Source organism: Anopheles darlingi, chromosome 2 (genome assembly GCF_943734745.1).
Source record: "Anopheles darlingi chromosome 2, idAnoDarlMG_H_01, whole genome shotgun sequence".
In the NCBI taxonomy this organism is placed as follows: Eukaryota; Metazoa; Arthropoda; class Insecta; order Diptera; family Culicidae; genus Anopheles; species Anopheles darlingi.
The window spans coordinates 74781057-74806056 of NC_064874.1; the positions used below are offsets into that span (position 1 = coordinate 74781057).

The following is a 25000-nucleotide window of genomic DNA, read 5'->3' on the forward strand; positions in this document are numbered from 1 at the left end:
GATGGCCTCCGGTTTGGGGTCCGAAAATGTGAAATGCGAACGCCTTTCACCATCACCACCACCACCACCACTGATCTGTGGTGTGTAATTGGAAAAGGCAACGAGCAGCTGACCGAAAACTGGGAAGGGAAGGTAGCAGCAGGTTTTCGGGTTAGACTGATGGCCACGCGCGCGCTCGCCAGAACGCGCCAGAGTCTGGGATATTGTGTTTACTCTAGCCCCTAGACCGCTTCAACACCTCAAATAGCCCCGCCTGACCGAAACCGACGGATAGGGTCGGTGTAGAAAGGGTAAATTGTTGGCCAAAAGTTTTATTGCGTGGTTTTTCCGTTGTTTAATGTGCGTTCCTTCCAGCACCTTCGCCGAAGGCTTCGGGCCGATGGTATTTCACGGTTTCTCGCGCTTTCACGTTGGCGTTCGTCGCTTCGGGCCCCTCAGCCTTTGGTGCTTGTGAGATTTTTGGTGGTTTTGTGGAAGTGAGACGGAACGACCCCGAAAGAAGACCCCTGTGAGAAGTGCCCTGTGAACCCTGTGGCCATATGTGACCTCTAGGCACTCCACACTCCAAAAACGGGGAGATCCATTCTTGACGAGGGTGCCTCTGCTTCGGGTTCGGGTGTTTGCCACGCCACGGGGACGCTCGCGCACGCCCGTTAATGGTGCGATGAAAGGTCTTCCCTTTTCCTTTGTGTTGGCGACGAGGAAGCGAAGAGCGGGGAAAGGGGAAAGAAAATTGTGCTCCAGGGTTGAAGCCCGCAACGCAAAAGAAAACGCAAGACACAACAATGCCGCGCCGAGCATAAAATATGCCGACGTATCTGTATCCGAGGGTATCCAACGGTTTGAGGCTTCAGCCACTTAGCGATTCGTCACATAAGGCCCACAGTCCCGGGGCCTCACATGAGGTGATTAGTCAGATTTCGGCATCAGCTGGTGAGCTGGTGGGAAAGTTTGCGCTCCCTTACCCTCTTCCACTCAGCCACCGAACTGGGGCGAGCACTGAAATGGAACTTCCTTAGGAGTCAACAAAAGGCGATGAAGCAGCAGTTTCTTTGGTTGGGACGCTGGGTGCTTGGGTGACCGGGCACCGGGCACTGGTGCGCTGTGATATCTTCCTCTCTCTCTATATATATATATATATATATCTCCGGGAGCTCAAACAGCTTCACTTGCGAACGGTGAACCCACACCACCCGGACCCAGTGTGATGATGTGGCACAATTCGGGAAAAGGCCAAAGAGCGTCGTCGTATTGGCCTTTCGGTTTTGCCTTTACGCCCTCGCCGCGGTTCCGATGGAATTGATGGTCTTATCGCACATGGAGGCTGGAGGACAACATTGACAATTCTTTATCACACGCTTGATGTAATAATAAGCGGCCGAACGACGAATGGTGGCAGCTGGCAGCCGGAAAAGTCACATTTCAATCAAATGATGAATTCCCGATAATTCGTCGGCGATCTCGACGTCGAGCTTAATATCCCGCAGGTCACATATTGCTTCCTGTTTTGTGTCATCGTTTCAGGAGACCACCACCCCCAGGGGATCGAACATGATTACTCACGCGTGCTGCTCGCCGGGCAAACGATACGAGGGACTGGGCCATAAGTCATCAGCGAGTGCTGGACGCAAATCTGCGTCATTCCGTGTCAGGCACTTGCCCCCCCTCTAAAGAACCTCATGGCCATGGGGCTTTGGCTTTGATGATGAACAACATGCCTGCTGGGCGAGTCAATTTTTATCAGATGATTAATTATCCGGCCAAGGCGCCCACCATGGTGCCGGCGAGTCGATGAACCGAAGACCGATTGTTACAACTCGTCGCCCTTAAAGGCCTAGTTCCTGGTGAGCCGCTTTCGCCTTCTTTCCTTTCGCACCATAATGATGATGATGATGATGATGACCGAGTTTTCTATCCTTCCCACCATTGGCAATGGTCATGGGCCATCCACGCACGCACAATACACACCACAGCGTAGGAGAGTGGAAGTGCTGTCCAGAGGTTAAGAAGGATAAGCTCCTCAAGAAGAACGCAAAAGGACTGGAGGGAAAACCGAATTTTCTCCTCACAACAAACACTGTGAGCAGCTCTTTGTGTGTGTGTGTGTGTGTGTGTGTGTGTGGCTTTGATGAGTGCCAAGGCTCGGTTTCTCGGTTCACTGAACCGGAGCACCACTACTGCCATCACCACTTCCTCCTTGATGTCATGTCAAACGCCCGGAAACGGGAAAATCTTTGGCAAATAAACAAAAGAAGGAGAAAAACTAATGAATTTTCGTCACCCGAGGCTCCGGAGGCTGGCAGCTGTTGCGAAAAGATTGCTGCTACTGCGGCTGATGTGAGGTGGACAGGCGACATTCAGCGCCAGCAGCGCCGTGGGTGTGGCCATTAAGAAGCTAATCGAAACCGATATGCTCCACGAGCGGGTGATGCTGTTAATGTTGCATATTCATGTTCACTGGCTTCTCTAAGTAAGCAGCAGCAAAACAAGAGTCTGGTGTGCACCTCGTAAAAGGTGAACTGTAGCCCTTCCAGTAATCAGTCTAACGATTAGTGCGCCGTACAACAATATGCGTGCTGCACCGTTATCGAACATCGGAACACCATGAATAAACCATGAAGCGGTCCAAAACGGGGGGTGTGGCTGCCAAGCAGGCTTAACTCTCCCACTTTAGATTCAATCGCGACGCCAACATCAACCCCACAGTAGGCGCTAAAATGCTGGGAAATACACACACGCGCGCGCGCACAAAGGCACGTCCTGCAATCGCAGCAACCATTGGCCTGCGGTGAATGGGTCTTCCGTTCCGGCTGTCAGTCGGCGTTGAATCGAACGCGTCTCGTGTCGCGCTTCAAAGCAATTTGCTCGTCCCCTCGTATACTCGCTTGCTCTCTGTCTCCGTGGTTGGTGCTGACGGTGTGTCTGGGCCCAGAGGATGCCATCAACATCAGACGAAGCGTGTCCGGATCGACGTCCGAAAGTGTGCTTCTTTCCGCAGGTTTCACTCGACGATGTACCGCTAGAGGATCGGTCCACGGTGCTGGCGTTCATGTATGGTCCATCGGACTGGAAACGGCTGGCGCAAGCGGCCGCCTCGCTCGTGTTTCCCCGGTGGTGGGCTGGCACAGCCACCAGAGATGAAGATGCCGCTGCCGGTAAGGGTTTTACTTTCTTCGCTTTTTTTTTCTCTCTCTATTTGCTTTATCGATCACGACACAGATTCTCAAGGACACGCGGTCGTCGTCTGTACATCGTCGTACGGTCGTTTTTATTTCTAGCAACGAATACTACGAAGCAGCAGCAGAAGCAGCAGACGTTTCCTCCTCGGGCACACCAGTACGATGACTGAGGAACGAAACGAGGCCAAACGTGGAGTGCGAGTAGAAGAAAAACCAGAAAACCAACTTTTTCAACCAACGAGAGCAAAGGAGGCTGAGTAGCAACGCTGTACGCTGTCGGCCGACTTTGGGCTGTCAATTTGAAGTCGAAAATGTCCGGATAAAACAGCGAAATGTGAAGTGTGTTTGAGGGGGAGAGAGGCAAGAGGAGAGAAGGATACGAAATTTCGAATAGATTTGCCGTCAAGATAAGGGTGAGGCGCGCGATCGTAATGCTGGCCGCCATTTGAAGAGCCAATTCGTAAGTCTTTTATGTTTGCCCCAAAAATCTCAGAGCTTGCTTGGGGAGCTCTCTGCCTTCGATATGCTGCTCGTACGATATTTTACAACGCGGAATCTTCATCACACACATAAAGAGAGGCAGCAGTAACAGTGCGTGCTGTAATATGCGTTACCCTTTGACGTCAAATGGTGACCTCACTTGGACAGTGCGAAGGATCGTGTCCCCCCCTCGATAATTACCTAAATAAGTGCTGTTCGTCAGTACCCAGAAGATCTTCAGTGGATCCACCATAACGCCGATCAGTTGCAGTAGTTGCAGCAGTAGTGTCACTAGTCAGGCCCACAAATCGTACTCAATGCACATGTTGCGCGGGCTTCACCAATGCGCGCGCACGCCCTTCGCACAACGCTCAGAGTGATCCTGGTGATCGCACACACCTTAATCGCACACACACACACACGGACACACGGACACACCCAGCGCACAATCACAGCGCACAAAATGGGAACACCGGGAAACGTCGGCCCGATGTGCGAGGAAACTGTATTCGATTGCCGGTGGAATTTTCCAAATTTTTTCTTTCGCCCCCTTTCCCTGATCACAACACACTCGTTCACACACACACACACACACACACGCACACTCAGACCCGGACCGAACCGATTGCCGGTGCCAGATAATGGACTTTTAGTCGTTCCGCTGCAAAACTCAATTACTACACTCCGTTTCTACTTCTTTGCTTCTTTTTTCTTCGGTTGTTGTTGTTTCCTAAATTGAATTAAATTCCTAGAAAGGACAAAAAGAGAAGGTGAGGAAGGAAGCAAATGGAAGTTAAAGGACCGAGGAGGATCTCGGATTGCTGCCGTCGGAGACAAAGCAAAATCAATCTCCAGCCCGCCCGCCCGACGCGAAGTGCGGGTTCGCGCGAAAGCTTCCCATTTTTTCGCGTAAGGAAAGGGACAGATTCCAGGGTGGTTGGTTGGAGGGGGAGGGCGAACAGCTTGAAAAATAATTAAAGAACACCCCTCGATCCTCCGGCCCGGTCCATGGTCGTGTCACACACACACACACACTTTGGTTGTCGCGGAAGCACACTCCAGCGGGACACTGAGACGCCAGACGACACCAGACGACGTTCGCTCGCTCGCTCGCTCGCCGTTTCCATGTATGCTAATGCAGTTATAATTACGAGGACGCTTTGTCCCCTTTTGGTGCATCGCAGCCTCATCCACATCCAGCTCTTCGTCTCTCTATCTCTCTCTCTCTATTCCCTTCTTTTACGGTCGTCCATTCTCCTGCTACTACAGCTTCTACTTCGTCTGCTACCGGATACCGTCACCACCAGCACCACCATTCCAGGGAACGATGATACGGAGCGTAAACACACCGATATTTCACTTTTCCCATTTTTTCTCCCGCCGGGCTCGGCACCAGCAGCTTTATGCCCGTGCGTTTCCTTCCGCGCGCCCGAAACAGATGCAATTATTCGGTGGATTTCGGTGGCCATAATCCCGCACACATCGTCCGGAGAAAGGATGCAGAGCCATTGTCGTCGTCGTCGTTCCACTTCTCAACTCGTTTGAATGTGCCAGTGTCCGTGCGTGCATGCGTGTGCACTTGGCACCACCAGCAGCAGGAGTGTATCTCTTGCGGGGTTCGGACGCGACTCGCCGGACGCCGGATTGTCGCGTCGCTAGGCTGCCATGTTCCGGTCCCGGTGGTATGATGAATGGACCCCCCCTTAGGCAATGGCCTTCCAGCGAGAGGGGTGGCCTTTGAGTTGAGGTACCAGCCTTAACCGCCTTTCGTGCCATTTTGCCATTTGTTTTGTGCCTGCCAAATGCCAAAAGGCGGTCCTGTGTTACTGCAGCGACGACATCCTCGGAACTACACAAGCACACACACACACACAAGCACATACGTGTGCAAGCGTCACCAACAGATAGCAACCCCCCATCCGGTGGATGGGATGCGAAATTTTTCGCACTCTCACACCACCGCACACGCACGCGGGAAATCCTTATGGTTGGTCATTAATTTTCCTCGTTTCCACCGTTTGTGTTGGCGAGCGCACCGGCGTCGGTGTCGTGTAGGCTCTTCAGATCCCACATGAGAAGCACTGGTGGGTGTGTGTGTATGTGGAGGACACTTGGCCAGAACATCACAAGGCCAGCAGGCCCTTTTCAGCCACCCTAGCTCCCATCCACACAATGGAACGCTACAGAGTAGCAACGGTAGCGACAGCAGCAGCAGCAAACGTTAATCCTGGCAAGGATGAGCACATTGAGCACCGTATCCGGCGCTCGGTTGATGCCCACCACCCTCAGCATCTTTTACTGCCTGCTTGAGTTTTCACCAGAACTCCCTGTGAGCACACCTGCTTTTCACACCCCCACACAGCACACTGGCACACGCCGTGAGAAAGCGGGAAGCTCTTCGTGGTGCTTCGTTAGTACCCTTCCTGCCGATGTTGTTGCTGTTAATGCTGCTCCTGCTCCGTCATGTTTACACTGTTATCACTGCGCTGCACCGAGCATTCATTACGCGCGCGTGTGTTATGTAATGTGTGAGGGATGCTGAATATGTGTCGCATCCTTAGCATCCTTAGCATCCTTTTTGAGACGACACACGAACCACGAACACTGTTCTGGGGCACGCACAAAAGTGAAACCCGCTTGCTGCTTGCAGCTGCAACCTTCTTGGCGAGCATCCGGCATCCGGTCGCCCCACCCAATGACAAAGCTCACGCAGCAGCAGCAGCAGCAGCAGCAGCAGCAGGATGTGAATTACCGAAAGGATTCTCAAGGATTTGCCTTCATTGCTGCGGTACACTCGGGACGCCACGGGCACGGTCCGCACGACGGTTTTGTTGCAATATTCCGCAATCGGGAGGATCTACTAAAGACCGCGAGATAGAGACCGCGAGGGGGAGAGTGTGAGAGAGAGAGAGAGATGTGAGGACACTGGCGCCCCTTCTCGCACTCGACTGGACTGATCGCGTTCGTGGTTACGGAGCAACTAAGGAAGGAAGTCACCCCCGCGGGTTGGCCAAACACGACGCGTCGCGATGGAGTTTTGTTGATGATGGAGCACTGGATCGGATCGGATTCGGATTCGGGTTCGACAATACGGTCGCGTTCATTCACGCGACGCGACGCGACACGACGAACACGACGCGTCTCGGATGAACGTCGGATGCCGGACGAGTCCTCGGACGAAAGCTCCGATCTTCGGCCGGCACGACCAGGACGACGAAAGCTCGTCCGTGAACCCGCGGGACGAACGCGCGCGAAACTGCAGCCCTCGAACCGAAGCTTTCATTCGGGCGAGGACGGAACGCAGGCGCTCGCCAAACCCTACTACAAACACACGATCGCCACCGCCACTGCTCGAAGAAGGAGTCGCGTGAACTGTGCACACACGATGCTTCGTGTTGGGGCAGGCCAGCATCCGTTTCCTTTTTTTTTTTTGTGGTGCATTCACTCCGAGCGTTCACGCGACGAGCGATCAACATCAAAGCGAGCGTCGTCGTCGTGAGGCTGCTGCTGCTATGTAGCTTTGATGCTTTGAGGGGCGCCCATAGACAACGTGCCCAACGCGCCGCCGCCGCCCCCGGGTGTGCCATTTGATACTGCCTCTTGAAGCATAAATTAATCATCGTGACATTAACACCCCGAAATAAAGCTCCAAACATGACAATGGGTTGTGTGAGGGTGGTGGGTGCTGGTGCTGGTGTGAAGGGTTGGAAGCTTAGCAACACCTTCCTTCACGAGCTGCAGTTTGGGAGTGGCGGTGAAAACTCTAAACAGTTTTTTTTCCTCCGTCCTTTAATATAACCAACCGAGCCAACCTCATCTCGCTTTTCATCATTGGGCAGGGGTGGGGGATGAAGCGAAATTCTTTTCCATTCCATTGTGAAATGTGAGCTCTCTTTGGCTTTCGAGCAGTCGAATTTGCTGCCGTACGTCAATGCTCGATCCGATCTCGCCATCATACGCTGATGGACGAGCGGTTTCTGGGGGGTGTGCGAGCTATTGGAAAATGCTTTTAGCCCGCCCCATAGTTTGATGATTTTGTATTTTGATCGAGCGCATCGAACATTGATGTAACATTGGTTTCCATGCCGATCGATCATATTCATTCAACAGTGTGGTGCGTGCGTGGAAAGTTTTACGTTTCATCCTGATCAAACTTTCCACTAACCAAACGCCAATCATTAGGAGATGGGCATTTTCCACCATTATCCCGGGGGGAGAATGAAAGCGCTTCTGATCCTTTTGTTCGGGATCCGATAAGGGGGGAAAGGAGAGCGCAAATGTGTTTTGTTATGCGCCACACATGCGATGCTCAACACACAACCACACACACACACACACACACACAGAGCACGTCCTGCGCTGGACGCTATCCCCGATGGACGTGTAACTGATCTATCCCATTAGCGGCGGATGCGGCGGGGATTCGGTTTTAACCCGCCGTAAATCCCACCGGCAAACACACACACACACACACACACACACACACACACACACACACACACACACACACACACACACACCCACACACACACCAGGGGTTGACGGGGAAAATGGCGTTGCAATGTGCTGTCATCGGCCACCGGATATCCGTTGCAGCGGCGACCACACAGAAATAGTGCACACAGAAGAAGGCAGCAGCAGCAGCAGCAGCAAGCATGACCATGAACAGGGGGGGCTTTCGAGTATTATCAATGCCACATTAGCTCCGGTTTTGGGAATGGAAGAACCGTGGGCTGCATAGCACTACTTCGACCAGCCTGGAAATACCGTGGAAAGCCTGGCCGGAAAAATAGTCCCACCAAAAATGACCCACTTTGCACGCAAGGAAAGAAGCAAGAAAGGAAGGAAAGGAAAGGAAAGAAAACGGGAGGATCAAAAGTCAACAGATAGACAACGCCCAGACACGACGAAACAGATAAATAAAGATTTCCTCCGACCACCAACCAACCAAACGGCGAACCGACCTCGAAGGGCGTCATCTGTCGTTCCCGTTTTTCGGACCATTAGGCCGGATGAGAAGGGAGGGAAGCGAGTGCGGACGTGAAGTGAAGTGTCCGGAAGAAGAGACGACGACGACGACGACGGACCGAAAGGCCGTGCCGGAATCGTAGTCGTCGTCGTCGTCGTGGCTTATCTGATTTGTTGTGTTGTGTTGCGCGAAGCTGAGGAGAAGAACAAATGAGATCCCGGAGTTGGACTTTGCCGGACACGGCCATCGGGGGTGTCCTCTGCCAGGGTGTACGCTTTGTCAGCATGCTACGACCTACGAAAGGGCGCACACTCTCTGGTAGACGAATGTCTTTAGGAAAATGGGCAATCTTCAATTATCGTGAACCGAGGATGTTTGTTACACATTTTTTCTGCTCCTTTTGTGTGTGTGTGTGTGTTTTTTTTTTCTCTCTCTCTCTCCATCACAACATTGCAGGCAAGAAAATGGCATCAACGAGCGTTTTATATTCATACGCAAATTTACAGCAAATCCGGCCCGGACCCCCGGCACCGTTTTCCGGCGGAAATGTGAATTAAATTATTCTTTGCGAGCAGCACTGCAAAGAGACAGTCCAAAGAGTCTTCTCGGTGTGCTCGTAGGGGAGGGGGGGTGCTTAAGAAGGTCCAAGTGTCCACCGAGTGTGCTCGATCATTCGGTCGGTCTGAAAACCGGATCTGGAACTGGGAATCCTTGGCCGCCGGTCTTTTGTCGAACGTTTTTAATTGGATTGCCCCTGCGTTCATCTTAAGGGAACAATCGAAGGACAAGGGGGTGGCAAGGGATGCTAGTGGAATCCTTTTTGACATCCCCGTTACCCCCTCTCCCCTTCGTGAATAGTTGAAATACTAAGCATACTCGAGAGTGTCGTCCCCAAAAAAAAAAAAAAAAAACCGTTCGTCTGTTCCTCGGACCAAAAAAGCGTGTTTCACGTTCCACCAAAAAAAAAACAGAAGGGCGGCACGACGTTGGCGGCGGCACAAATGCAAAATCACCGGCCACCAAGAGTCCTCTTCTCTTTCCCCCCCTTTTTCCGTCGGAGTTTTGTGGTTGGACCCCATCGTTGTCTCCCCCCGTTGACTCTTTCGCTCTTGATTTTGCTTCGCTTTTCGTTTGGTCGAGCCACACACAAAAAAAACAGTGTATCACAACCCGAACCGAGCGAACCGGTTGACCGATGCACCGGCCGGTGGTGGGCCTTCCTCCTCACAGTCACACACATATGGCCTTGATGGTCATCACACCACGCTGGATGGTCTTTTTGGGGGGTGAGAAGAAAAATTGGAATTCAAGTAGCGAGACCGACCGGGCGTCCGACCGGGAACCAAACCACCGAAATGAGGGTTTGCCGATGGCGCACTTTCGCCTTTTGCGCTCGCCGAAAATTCTTGGATTTGGGCCCGGCCAACAACGGTCCGGCCCCGAAAAGTCCCGGGCCCCGGAGACCATCATCATTGTTTTATGCGGAATCGCTTTGATTGTCGTAATTGCGCTTCGCTCGCTTCGGTCCCTGTTTCCGACGTCGCTCGCTCACTTCTCTCATGCGCTGAGCTGGCCGAGTGTGGTGGTGCCGGTTATCCGGTGGGTGCCGGTCGTACTACCGCACCCGAGCATCGAGTATGCTTTAAAATGGTTGTTAAATTTACGCCGCCATAAGGTTTTTTTATGGTTCATCATCGGTTGGAACACCGGTCCACGGTCCTTCACTCGTGTGCAACACCCACTCGGGGACCAAGCCGTGGGTCCTGGGACCGTTCGACCGGGCCCCAAAACCCACGCCAAGCTCGTGAACGACAAGTGTTTTTGCAATGATTTCTATTGACAGGTGAAGTGTTCTCTCGACGTCGACCGAGAGAGAGTGAGAGAGGGCGTTCGCTGTTTCTTGGAAGTGTATGTTCCCGGGATCGTAAAAGCTGGGACCGCGGCTATACGCGGTGCGTCATTCGCGGGCCTGGCATACCCCAAAACCGGAAAGTGACCGGGACAGCTTTCGACAGGGAGCATGGTCTTATTGAAATAATTGACAGAACATTTTACGACATGTTTTCAATAGAAGCGGAATGGCCGCCGGGCGGACGGGAACACAACCGTTCTCCGTTCCACACTATACCCAGGAGTTTTCCGGCACTCCGACAACTCCGCACACACACACACATATTACAAGGGATGAAATGAATAAAATGGTTCCTTTATTGAAGCTCCCCACCGATATAATCCAGCATAAATCATTCGATCGTTTCAGTTACTGTGTACTGGTTTTGTTGGTTTCGTGGAAATAACGGCGACGGAAGGCAAAGGGAACGGTGTGCTGCGTTGTGCTGGGATGTGTTTATTTTCCATAAGATTCACATCAACAAGGGATTTGTTGCGTTTACACGGTGCGTTTAATTAAATGGACACGAGCTGTTTGCTGAGCAGGAAAAAGGGGGGGAAGAAGGAGGAGGAGAAGGTTGGCCACAGCAGCATATTATGTTGTGATCCTTCTCGGACTGGACTGGACTGGCGCTATTTTTTTTTGTTTTTGCTTTATCTGTTTGCGTTTGATCGGTCGTTAATGATATGGGTTTAAGAGTCATGCGCTGCGCCGGAAGCTGCCTATTGCCGGAAGGCTTAATTTGAATTGTATTTCCCTTTGTAATTGTTCAATAACATAACCTCACTTTAATGGAAACCGGAAAGGCAAACGTCTTTGCCTAGTGTTCAGTGTTCCAGGTGTGATAGACAGTTGTTTAAACTATTGCACTGCCTGAGCGAGGAGATGCTTTTCGATCCCTTTCGATTATTATAAACTCTAACCAGTGAAGTAGTGAAGCCAACATTTCCCAGAGCGTGCAGCATGCTTCGGACATACCAACTTTTCACGGCCGCAAAAATTGACAAGCTCTGCACAAATTATCTTACTAAACAACGATGGTCTACGATCCGTGTGCTTCGGTTCGGTTATCAAGTTCAACCATGTCCCAGACCGGAGCGCCCGCCCTGGTATGCTTTCCCGGAAGGCCAGCCCCAAAACGAATGACCATAATAAGCGAAACGAAATTGAACCTAATTTAAATCTGGAAAAAGTAATTTCAGATGGAGTGCCCCGGACGCGAATCACGGTACACAGTCCGGTCCGGGCGCAAGCCGCGAAAAGAATGCTAATAAGAGAGCCCGGAAAGCATCCGGAAAGTGGGGATGGAAAATGGGGGAAAAACCGGCGAGCGATCCCTAAAAAGTATAATGCACTGGTGTGTGCGTGTGTGTGTGTCCCGGCACTGGCGGAATAGTGAAAACCCATTTCCTATTACTTTAGTCCACCTTCGGGCCTTTTCTGTTACGTTCGGCCTCTATCTAGAACGAAATTGGTAAAGGTAAAGGTCACGGCAGCAATCACGGGAGAGGTCACGGTGATCCTAATCTGTACAGCAAATGAAGATGATTTGCTTTGGAAGGAAATGGATTAAATATGGCCCGTTGCTCGATGATGAAGTGCGGCCAGAAGTGAGATTCCTCTTCGGGGGAAAAAAACCTTCTTACCACCTTGGACGTGTCCGATCCACAGTCGACTGGTTACTGGCACGTTTTGTGAAGCTGGAAGCGTCGTCGGAACTGGTATTGACGAACGGAACGAAACAACTTCCTGGTGCCAACGCCACGACGAGCAACAACGGGGCGCAGTATTTTCCCAGTGATTTATTTGCGCTCGCACCATCATGGTATCGCCATCGCCGTTTGTGTGATTGTGTGTGTGTGTGTGAGAACCGGATTTAACACGCCCGGATTGAACGCAAAAATGGGGAGAGGTTTTCCGGCCATGCGGTGGTCACCACCGGAAAGGATTGTTTGCTAAATCAATTAGAGTTTTCCACCCCCTGCGGAGGCCCACCCGAGGGGCCGTCTTGGCCGTCAGAACTTTGGTATGGCCGACCTGCTGGCCGACCTTCACCAGACACACTTCGCGGATTTACTTGGCCACGGAACAGAACGCCAAGTGGCAAGTAGCAGCCAACGAAAAACCCATTTGCCAAACCATTTCCTAGTTTTCCCCGGACTTTGAGGAGTGTTTCCATTTCGCATTTCCCTTCCGCAGCCCTTTGCTACCCCTCCCGATCGAGGAGTTTCCGATTCACTCAAAACCAGCTTCTCTGTTCCAGCTTCTCGAGCACCACCACCCTCGCCTCGAAAGATGATTTTATTTAATTTCCTCCTCTCTTTCTCCACCCCAATACAACGTCACCAGCAAGAACGAAGGGGGATGCAACCTCATCCCCGGAAGCAATTTCCTGTTTGCTTGTTGTTCCTGTTAATCGATTTTAGCACCATCATATTGTATTGGCCTCCGGCACCGGTTGGTTGTTTCCACTTTTTCCACTCGGAAGGACCACCTTCCCTTCCTTCTCTACCACTTTTCCACCACCTCTTCCTTCTGGTGTTTTCTCTTGATTCAAATTTTCGTAATCTTCATTAGTCAGCCTGGGACAGTTCGAGGGGGGATGGGGAGGAAGGGAAGCAAGGTTTCGATAGGCGATCCCGGTGGGGATTCCGGGATGCTTTCACTCCGTGGGAGGTAAGCGGGCGCCTCGAGCGCTGAACAGCGCTTCTAAAGTGTCGAGTGCCATTAAACTTAATAAGCCAAACGAACTGATAATTATGTAATTCGAGTAATCCTCGAGGTGCAGGCGCTGGTGCTCCTCCTCCTGGTAGATGATGCTGCTGCTGCTAGCATTCTATCCCAGAGCATCCTCTCCTCCCAGAGTAAAGCAATGGACTCGAGTACGATTGGGAGGCAAGTAAAGCGAAACAAGAACCAATTTGTTCGCGTCGAGCACGATTGTGTCAGGAAGCATCTTCGGACAACAGCGAAACAACGGAGCGTAACCAGTCAAAGTGACATTGTAGTGGTCCGTAATTGATAACCGGTGGAACCGGGGCGGTGGGTGTACGGTGCGCGGACCGCGTGCCGCGTGCTGTTTAGTAGCATTTTTGACAAAATCCTTAAGTTTCATAATTGTACCGGAACCAACGGACCGAGAGAGAGAGAGAGAGAGCGCGTTGGCGATGATCCGTTTAACCGTGGGCCATCGCAATTGATCCGTTCCCACTAGAGACAGTAGAGTGCCGCTGCTGTAGCGTTGCTTAATTCGAGAAAACTCAATCTGATGCTTTTGGGATTGTTCTAAACGGTGAGCATCTGCTATGAAGCTTGTTAGTCGCTGAGGGCTGCTGTACTAATCAGTGAGTGAAAATTAAGTTGTCTAATGGACTTCTTCGAACGCAAAGCGTTGGATTTTATTATTCTTGGCAGCTTGTTTCTTGTGACCATGAATGTTAACTTCATGGTTCTATAAAATTAAATGTAGCATTCTATAAAATGTAGCAAAGTTCATAATTCATAATATTGCATATCGGCTGAATGCTGCAAAATATCAAAAGGCTTGTGAAGAAATACTAACAAAGCATATCCTAACTTTTACTACCATTAAAATGCCCAAAAACGGCTGTTTTTTTTTGTCGAATCGATGCGGTCATTTGATCGACATTATATTCCAAGTGAATTATCATTTAATGGCATTGTAAAATGTAAATATATTTGCTTCATTTTTCAAAATCGGTTAAAAAATGAAGGAGTTATTGAACATTTCAATAGATCCTGTTTAGATGGCGCACCCTGGACTTATTATGTTGAAGATATTTGTTGGCATTCTGTACAGAATTAAAGTAAATTAGGTTTAATCAACTATTATTCCCTGAATTGTTTCGATTTTGAAGTGGTAGAACAATTGTTTACCTTATAAGAATTAAATATATTAGAGGAAATTTCAAGATCCCAACCGTAGACAGAGATAAGCAAAACCGAATTCATCATAACGTGTGTTATGATGCGAACTTTAAAAACATTGAAACCCCGTTTTAAAAGGTTGGATGTTTTAAAAGATTCTTCTTCCGACTAATTAGGTTAGCGGCCTGATGCATTAGCTAAACACCTTTGAAACACACTTGAACCCCGCCCCAGGTCCAGTCACAACAGCTAATCCATAATTTGTCCTCCATCCGTTCGCTAAAAACCACAAAACCGGGTGTTCCGTCATGACCGTTTTTGGGAAATGATGAATTATGTTCCCACGACGTTGCATGCTCATGCATGATGCTTTTATGCTACTGCTGCTGCTGTTGGTGCTGCTCCATATGCTGCATATTTAAAATCTTGGCGCATGAAGCGCACCTTTTGCTCGGTCCTTCAGCCATCTCCGCGCGTGCGAACGCAATCAGCGATCTGGTGGGCCATCTCCAAGCGGTAGCGCGGTACCGAACCATAACTCCGGCTGTCGAAGAACACATCCCCGTGAATTCACGACCGACCGGTGGATGTTTTTTTTTGCTCTACCCCTCCGCAAAAACTGACCACACACACACACACACACAGACACACGCATACAGGCTAGCTGACCGCAGAAGAGCTTGGAACCTTTCCGCGGCCGAAATCACGTTCGTGATTGGAAGCCACACCTCCCTGATACCTCGTGGACCGTGTTTGAAGAGCGACGCCGAGCAGAGGCAACGCAAACATCAATCTCAAAATGAGTTACGGCGTGTACGGGCGCGCGTGTGTGTGTTTGTGTGTGCGCGGGCGGCACAGGCTACATGACATGTCTCTGCGGGCCCTCGGTCGCTGGCTTCGCGCTAGACCGTCTAGTGGGCAATATCCCAGATCCCAGATTGATATGTCGAAACGAAACGAGAGCCTCGATTTCGAGAGGCTGACTTTCCACCACACGTACGACAAGCGATGACAACGCACGCACACAAACACATTCAGGCACAACAGGTCCGACCAGCCACGCTTCAAAATCCGGTGAAGCGTTCCTCATAATATTAGCCACCACTTCGACTCGCGTCAGCAGCGAACGCCGTCACCAGAGTTAAAACTAGCCGGCAGCAGCAGCAGCAGAGCTTTGGTGCCATATTCTGGGGCTGGCCACGGCCACGGCCCCGTGCACATGATGGTGGTGGTGGACCATCGCGACCGGAAGCGCAGGGGCCGTTTCGTGTTTTCATCAATCCATCCGCAACGCTGCAGCTTGCTGCCGGTGCTAATGAAAGGGCCGGTGACGCTACCGGTGGTTCCGGGGTATGACGATGGCCCTGGTGGCCACCTCCGTGTCCAGTGCGAGCCGTGTCCGGATCGACCTCAACCTTCAATCAAAATTCATCTACATATTTATGGTGGGATGGGTGGGAAAGCGGATGGATCCAAAAAATGGATCCCCGTCCAAGGAATCATCGCGCTCATAAATACTGCCCCCAGTACTGCGGCTACGGTGGCGCACTCCTAACAAGCGTCCCAGGCAACTGATCGAATCCAATCCGATGCGACTGTCGTTCCACCTGCAAGGACCTGCAGGGTCGAGAATTTTAATATTATTTTCCCATCGTGGCCTCTTGTTTTTTGTTTTGTTTTTGTTTTTGGCAGCTGCATTGGACAAACAGTGAATCCGGGCATCGTCGATGGGAAATCGGAAATGGGGAAATAACAAAACATCTGTAATACACAACGAAAACAATCGAAAAACTCGGGATTGCCTTTGGGTGCAACAGACCTTCCCCCACCCAGAGGGTTGCAGAGGGGGTGCAGAGCAGAGGGTGATCGAGTGCACAACTGGTGCACAACCCCAAAAAGCGGTCCTGCGGTGTTGGTAGCTGAGTTGACAGATGACCAGACCACCAATGGCCCGGGGGGGGGTTTTCCACAATCCACAGAACACTCCGTCGTTCCAGTCCTTCCTTCCTTCCGGGGGGACTGAAAATGCAAATCGCGAATCGCGTTTTGTGAAAAGACCCAAGGGGGGGGGGGTGGGGTGGTGGTCAGGAAAGAAGGGGGTTGATAGTGCGGTCGCGATACACGAAACCCTCCCTCTCCTCCCTCGAGGGGTGAAAAGAATCCAAGCAAAAAGGGGCGAACAATGCTGTGTGAAAGTGTAGCAAACGGGGGATGAAGTCTTGGAACTCCGACGCGGACACCGTGGGTGAGTCCAGTGCTCTCCGGTATCAGCATATTCCATTTATCTTACAAGGATCTCCGGCTTTCACCACCTTCTCTCCGTCTCTCTCTCTCTCTCTCTCTCTCTCTCTCTCTCTCTCCATCCCACAAAAAAGGGATGATCGATCATCGGTTCCTTTTCCGAGGGGTTTACAGTCCACGGACCACGGACCACGGTGTGTCCAGCCAGTTGAACGGATGTGATTTGTCAAATGCCAACGTAACGCATCCCACGGGGCAGCTACTACTACGTCAACGAGGTACCGAGCACCGATGGGGCGGAAGAGGCGTAGTTCCCTTTGGGTGTAACCTTTACTAAAACGTCGCGTCGCGCCACTCGAAGGATAAGTGATACAGTAAATGTGTACGTGAGTGTCCGTATGCGTGCATTCATGGACGTGTGTGTGTGTTTGTGTGTGTGAAGGTGCACAAAGCCACTTATCCTCGGTAGCCTGGAGGCAGCTGAAGCGTGTAACTGCAAGCTCGAACCGGTTGGCCGTCATCGTCTCTTGGAACGACATGGAATGCTAGTCCCCCCACACCCCAGGAAGTGGATTCCAGGTACCACCACCAGGACCACGTCAAGGTTTTCTTCCAGTAATCCCCCCCCCCCCCCACCTTTGCGACAGAAAATTTCATCCGTAACGAGGCACCGGAGAAAATGGTTTCATTTTTGCAAATGTCAGTGGAGCGCACTCGAGAGCCATCGAGGCATCGATCGATCACAGCTCCAGGTTCCGATCAATAGGTGAGGTCGGTACCTCATTTCAACCCCCCCACTACCGTTTGATTTGGTTTTGTACTGGTAGGTGGTCGTGTACCGCGTGTTTCTACACTAGCAGAAACATCTTCGTTATCGCAACGAAAAAACAATCGCCACTGTTTTGAACGACGACCACGACTGGCTTTGACAGTTCGAAGGATGCATCGAGTAAATTATTTTGCGAAAATAATGTATGTTTTGTGTCGCTAAAGTTATGGTTTGTGCAATTAATCGTATCGATTCAAGTATCTCTACACATATCCATCCATTTTTTTTATGTATTGATTTTTCGTTGCGATATGACAATTTTAATTTTTTGCTTACGTAGAAACATCTGTACCGTTGAATGGATCTCCTTTGAATTGTGCACTCGCATCTTCCCCATCCACATTTTACAGCACCGTATGTGTGTGTAGCTGGGGAATGTTTGATCGCTTCGAGTAGCTCGGTGTCACCAGCACCAACGAGCATGCATTTGCAGAGTGCAATCGATGGTTGCTTGATTATTGTGCTCCAGTTACGAGAATTTATTCCTTTCACTTTGATCCACATGGTTGTGAAGAATGTATTTATGATTCCGATAGAATGTGTTTATGATTCCACTTGGCAGCATGCGTTACAGCATTCGCAGTGCTTTGTGCAGCGTTCGAGTAGTAGTTAAAATCGTTGCACGCACTTAACGATAACTGTACCATAAACTGGAATGCATTTTCTATACCATCTTTGTCATCTATGCTGCGGTGTGGTGTGTAACCATAGCAACCGTCGGTATGTATTTATGTAACCCCGGTGTTGGAAGGCTTTAATGCTCCTCACCGCACTCCCCTCGCGGTCTCAGTTTATTTAAATCCCATCAATCGATTTCGATTTCGTAATTCTTCCGCTACAATACTCCGACTCGGGCCGTGTTAAAATTGTGCAATAATCGTAATCTCCAGCGTACCGGATCAATACACCGGGTGGGTGGGTGGGTGGGTGGGTGCCGGAAGCCGCCACATTTATGTAGCAAATTACATCGTGCCATCGTGATCGAAATGGCCCATTTCCTACGCTCTGTAATACATAACTCACGCGGTCCGGTGATGATTGAGATCGGTTTGCACCGTTGCTGCAGCAATCTACTCTGATCCATGCACACACACACACACAGCCTGCACTCCGTGACCGGACCGAGACCGTGATTGGCCATATTCCAGGCTCTCTGTAACTGCATGTTCGGGGTTTTTTTTTATTTATTTATTTAACCCACGCTGTTATGGTGCTTGTTAAACCGATACAGCTTCAGTGCTACTGATTGGCACGCATTGCGCGGTGGAAATTGTCGGACCCGTTGGCCGGTTGGCCATAAATTTTCCACCCTTGATTCCCCCCACCCCACCCCTTCGGGCAATGGTTGCGCGGGGGGCGTGAAAATCAAACTCTCTTCGCAACCCTCCTTCGAGAGCGCCCGGATCAAAAGGCCTCTGGTCGTCGTCGTCATCGTCATCGCCGTCATTTCATCGTCGTTGATGGCGCCAGGTGCGTACAGGGTTCGCGCCACGCTGGACAGACCACAATCCCTTTCCACACCGGATCGGATGGAATCACTCGTTCGATACCAATTCCGACACGAATACCTGACCTGGGCCCTGGTCGACGGTTCTCTGGTAGCATGGGCAAAGGGGAAGAGGAGGAGAGGTGATGGGAAAGGTAGAAAAGGCCTGTACGCGTACACGTGGAGTATGGCCGAACGTGGAGCAGAGCAAATGCAAAGCAGCAATGATAATGTATTCAAATTATAAGCAAATATTTTCTCTCTCTCTCTCGCTCTGGTGGGGGGGAAATAACCGATTCATCCTGACAGGTTCCCCTGCCGAGGAGGAGTGGGCGCTGGTGTACCATTTCGTTGCGCCCTCGATAATTGACACCCCGCAAACTCGGGGGAAATGGATGGAAAAAGGAAAACCCTGACGACGGGTGCCACTACTCATCAAATGAAATGGTATCCCATCCACCACCGGAACTCGCCGGCGCTCCAGAGGCAGACAGAAGGAGCTAGAGAGAGAGAGAGAGAGAGAGCGGTAGAAGAAAGCATAAATCTTCCTCACCCACACCCCACACGCGGGGTTGGCGCGCGCAACAAATGGGGCAACCGTTTGCGAAATAAATTTGCTGCTTGGCCAAACTTTTAGCCGGTCGCCCGCTTGGGGTTTTATGGGTTTGGCCAATAAAAATGGTGATTTCCACCACGCCACGAGCACGGTGGACGCGCAGGTATGCGATCCCCGCAGGAAAAGGGGGGGCGACCAACGCGACGCGACGCCACGACGACGACGCAACGACGACGACGACGACGACGCCGGCGCCCGACAACACGTCCGACAATTGATGCCGGTCAAGTGGCGAGTGGTCCGCGCGCGGTTTCGTTTCCTTTTTAAGTGGCCACGCTTTATGGCTCGGTAATTTCGTTGATCCGCAGTCTTCAGTTAGCATAAATTGTCCAACGTCAAACGCTCCTCCGAACGTCCCTTCTTCTGTTCCGAAGACGCTGCCCAGGTGGAAGGCGGGATGTTGCAGAATAGATGCGGGTGGTAGGGGGTACGACCGGTAGCGTAGGCCATCATCGTACCACCCCCGGTCTTTTTAATGGCCACGGTTCGCACTGCGGTGAACAAAAAAAAAAGCGTTGTCCGGAGAAATGATTGAAGGAGTCGCGGTTTTGGAATGAAACCATTGTCTTAGAGACCGTAGAGGCAGGACACAACGAGCATTCCGGGTCACCCTGGACCGGGTGTGGACCGCTGCGTCAAATAATTAAATTTGAAGTAACGGTGTCGTTGAGAGACATTTTTAAATTTTAATATAGAATCTAGATTACGCAGGGCAATCACTCATAACGGCGCAGGATGGGGGGCTTTTTTTTGGAATTCACGAGCTTTTGGACATGATTTATGTTGTTACAAGAGAAGGAGAATGCAAACAATCCCGTTACTCTTGTTGCGTCCAGAAGCTGACAGAATTTTGGTGAAATTTATGCAACTTCTCCTCGTTTTCTTGTTAATTTCTTGCAATAAAATTGAGGGAAAATTTCATTGAAGCGTTTTGCTCAAACGTTGTGCGTAATTTGAAGCGTTTCTGCCAATCGGTGGGCCAGATTTTTTTGCGATAAAGAAAATTGAAAAGAACAATGAAGGAAGAAGAGCAATGAAAAGAGCACAACAGGAGCATCATTTAACTGAGTTGAAGCCAAATTACTTACAAATTTGTCCCTGGGCCACCCCAGTTTGGTCGCAGTTTAGGAGAATCGATTTGAGACAACCGTTTGCAGTATTATTATTCAAACATTTCACTTTTTTACTGTTCAGTCATCGATTCAGATGGTAAACAGTATCGCTTTCCATCGGCAGAAAAGCTTTGGCTAACTTCAAAACAACGAAGCAACACAATGGCGCAACGGGCCGGAGGGAAGAGACAAAACATATTCGAATGTAATCTCGGAGCCGTTATCTGATAGCATATTTTACAAACATCTTTACCCCTCGCCTTCAGCACGATTTCTGAGATTCCAAGTTGAAGAAGTAGAAGAAAAGACACCGATAATAATACCGAGTCGCCGCCATGCGGGATACTCCATCGATTAGCAGCAGGATAAAGCAGAATTTACAGAGAAGAGAAGGTCAGGTAGCAGTCTGATTGGTGGAAGTGGTAGAAGCAGTGCCCACGGTTTGTTATTCTAGACATTGGGATTCGAAAACTTGGGCGCCCTCCCCCCCCCAAGGCATACCGGATAATCCGAGCGTCCCGTCCGTTCGACCACCAATCGAAGAGGCAGAGCAAATATGGACTGCCTCCGGCGTTTAGTTGTCCTAATAATGGGCCTAATTGGTTGATCCGCTTATCCGGTGTAACGCTGTGTCGGTACAGCTTAGAGAGGAACTTCATCTTCGTGTTTTCGTGACTTCTTCGAGCGACAATAGCATTATCGGTGCGAACAGTGGAAACTTTAAACATTATTTCCTTGGCGATATCTGATCTGTTTTAAGCATTCGCTTCAGTTGTTTAGTATTTATCGTGTTTCACAAAACCACAAAAATGCCAAAACAAGAGCTTTTCCTTAGCTTACAACAAATCTGTTGCCTCCGGTGACTGCTACTACTCCAGAAGAAGCTCCAGACAACTCGCACACAAACACACACATAAACATAGCAGTGGCAGTTAGTTGTGTGCTTTTTTGCCAGTCTATTCTGTGTGACACTTCCACCGAGCTTCCACCAGTCGCCTCTCACTAGAAAGAGCACCAATTTCCGCTGCAATACCGTAGCCGAAGGATATTGCCATTTAGCTGCACCACCACCGCTTCGGGTTCAGAATCTCTCCCCCCCCTCTCCTTTAGCGAGATTGGAACCCTTTTTTTCCTTCTGCTACGACGAAGGGGGCCGCGCACGCCGTGAAGGACAGATTGAGCTGGTGTAGCTTCAATTCAATCTAGTTGATAAAATCTCTGCGCATTCTCCTTGCTCGGCGAAACGGAACGGGCCGCGAATGGGTTTCGTTGGTGGAGGGGGGGTGTGGGGGTGTGACGGGGTTCACACCCACCCCCTCGCCCGGTGCCAAAAGAGGAGACGCGCCATACAATTTGTGAAACCGAAGGGCTTTGCCGGGGGGTGGCACGATTTAATCGCGGAACGCCCAAACGGTCTGCTCCAAGGGCCGCCGCCGCTGCTGCTCGAAGTTCATCCTCGGCGTAAGACTATTCAAAAAAAATAAAAAGTAAAAAAAGCTCTCGGAACCAGCAGCAGACTCGTAGAGGGAAGGGCTGCTCCGTTTCCGCTTCATTCCAACAGTCCATCCGGGTTACTGCACAGTGGGCGCACTCGTGTGCTTTTATGTTTGCCTGTGTGTGTGTGTGCGTGTGTTTCTCGTTCGTTTGGCAATTCCTTTCACAGCGTCGGCGAGGCGCAAAAACGCGAGGAAAAGAAAGGCGAAAGGCAAAAGGCGGATCATCCACTCAGCGGAATCGCATCGTTGCACGCCAAAGCCACGAAAACCACGGAGATAGAGAAAGAGAGAGAGAGAGTGAAAGAGAAAGAGAGAGAGAGAAAGCGAAATGAAATGATGCTTCACTAGTTTATGCCATTCCCGGGGAGCATTCTTCCGTGTGACATAATTTGCTTCATCTCGTAATCATTGCGCGCCGGCATATCGGTAACAAAGGACGCGACCGATGATATATACATATTTGGCCACATTTCATCGCATTCGCACCGCCGTTTGCCTGGCTACCTGTGAGCTCCGAGAACCACGAGTGACTCTGTCTTTGGCTCTCTCTCTCCCTCTCGGCACTCGGAACCTGCTTCCGGTATGTCTGCACAGGGCGGGGGGAGTGAAGATTAAAGTTATGAGCTTTATTTGTTCCACATCCGATTGTCAGTGAGAGATGACGGACGAGCTGAAAGTGACGTTTGGAAAAATTGCAATTTTCCCCGTTTTTTTTTATTTTTGTTAAAGTGACTCCCGATCCGAACGAACATTATTGCTCTCCGGACGGTTGCTTTTTTTTTCTTCCGCAAATCGATTAAATCATACCCGCGTGCCCCTGGATGCTGGATAAATGGCGTGTGTGTGTGTGGTTTTAAAGAATGAAGGCTTCACGGGAGCGTTTCTTGTTCCATTCCGGTGCATTTTAAACCCAATCGCCATTCAATCAACTCGATCGAGCACACTCGATTGATCTGTTTTATTGACACGCTATTGCTTTCAACACGATTCACCTCTCATTACGCGGCACTCTCTGTGTCCGCGGCTAATTGACGGTACTAATGATGCTACCAGCGCATAATTCATCGGAACTTTACTTTAAAACCACGATCCACCGTGAGTGGCTTTGAGAGTAATTAATCGAAGCAATTAGCGAGAGCACGAGCAGGGCAAACAGCTTAGCTTCGGGTGCATTCAGCAACAGGATATATTTGTTTTTGGGGCATAGGAACAAAACTTAAAACAGCATAATATGTGGTTCAAAATATCCTACTCACACCACGAGCTGTTTGCCTTAATTAGGGGCTCGGTGAGCAGAAAACAAAACAAAAAAAAAGGCTAATTCGTTCCGCGGTCTCACAAAAACTATGGAAATTTCCATTGTTCCAATCCAATCGGGTGCATAATGTGGCGCACACACAGCAAAATCGATATGCTCAATCCGGGCTTCCCGTTTGCATATCTCCACAGCTTTGACACCAATGTGATCACCGATGCAAACAGCACGAGTCGGATGCCGATAGCAACGTCACAACTCTCGGTACAACGTCCAGATAGACTCAGCTTTCCTGGAACAGCAACCCCGAAGCTATGACCAGCTATGGCCGGCGTGACAAAACGTACACTTTTTAATAAAGTCATAAAAAGTAGTACCCCACACACACATCCAGTGGCCTGGGTCGGTGCTTGGGCAGCGCCGGAAAATGGGGAAAAATAAAATGGAAAGAAACAGGGATGGGGACCCGATGAAACAAACCACCACTCTCTCGCCTCCTGAACATCCGGACGGTGCGATGCGCGGCTGCAAAAGCAAAAGCGAAATCGATTGCCATGGATTTGAGGGTTTTATGGTGGAATAAAAATATCATCAGCTTAATCACCAGTCCATAAAAAGTCAGCGGCGGCGACGGCGGCAGCGGCGGCGACGGCGGCAGCGGCAGCCGCGGTAACCATTAAACCGGAACGCGGAACTCGGGCACCTACTGCCGGTGGGAGCGGGCTGGCACTGAGAAGCTTTTCGTCTTTCGTCATCTCTCTCTCTCTCACACATACACACTTTTCACGGGCATACCGGGAGCGAAGCGCGGTTAAAAAGCGTTGTCGCGCAAGCATGAAACACGGAAAAAAGGGGGAATTACGATGGATGAAAGAGAAGGGGCAGGGCAGGGTACGGGAGAGAAACATATTCCAACCCCCTTCCCTGACCAAAGTCCCGCCTCGTGTGGCATTGCTCGGCCAAGTCATTAAATTTTCACATTCTTTATGGCGGTTACGGTAACGGAACGGTGCTCGGTGTTCGATATCGGTGCCAAAGGGGCGGGAGGAAGTCACCGAGACGAACGTGTCGTTGTCGCGCCTCACCCCTCCCTGTTGGTCCTGGAGTGTTTAGTTTGTTGGTTGATTTCTTGATGCTTCCTCTCTTGCTTCTTGCTTTGGCAGGTCGATCGAAGGCGATTAAAGCTCCCGTTTTTTCTTTCTCTATCTTCTTTCTCTCTCTCTCTCTCTCTCTCGCTTCTAGTTCCGTGGTAACGGTCGTTTTGGCTCCTCCCCTCTCTCTCCCTCTCTCTCGGCTGAAGCAGTTTGTTTTGTGGCCATAAGTGGAACCGATCGGGCAGGCGTTGTCTGTCACCAGGATTAGCTTGGCGCGGGAAATGGCGTTCCACGTTGGTCTGGCCACACCAGCATCAACCAGCATCAAGCAACATAAGCAGCAGCAGCACTAGCAGCAGCCATAAAGGAGCCGGCAGCAAACGAGATGGTACGTTGTTCGCAGGACTCTCCATCGATAGGACCGTACGTTCCGCACCAGGCGCCTCCATCCATGCTCCGTGGTG

General features: G+C 50.6%; 1 protein-coding gene across 2 annotated transcripts in view; it reads right to left on the reverse strand.

Annotated features, from left to right (window-relative positions):
• LOC125951432 (neural-cadherin-like) overlaps window positions 1-25000 on the reverse strand; it is a 159776-nt gene that overhangs the window by 127179 nt on the left and 7597 nt on the right. Inside the window, exons 1-2 of one of the 2 annotated variants that reach the window (XM_049680271.1) lie at window positions 6412-6545; window positions 3861-4407 (exon numbers count right to left, since the gene is read on the reverse strand). The exons of the other annotated variant lie outside the window; for it this stretch is intronic. Coding sequence (XP_049536228.1) covers window positions 3861-3912 — 52 coding nt within the window. The 5' untranslated portion in view covers window positions 3913-4407; window positions 6412-6545. Of the gene's footprint in view, window positions 1-3860; window positions 4408-6411; window positions 6546-25000 lie in introns of those variants that run through there. 2 annotated transcript variants of the gene reach the window in all.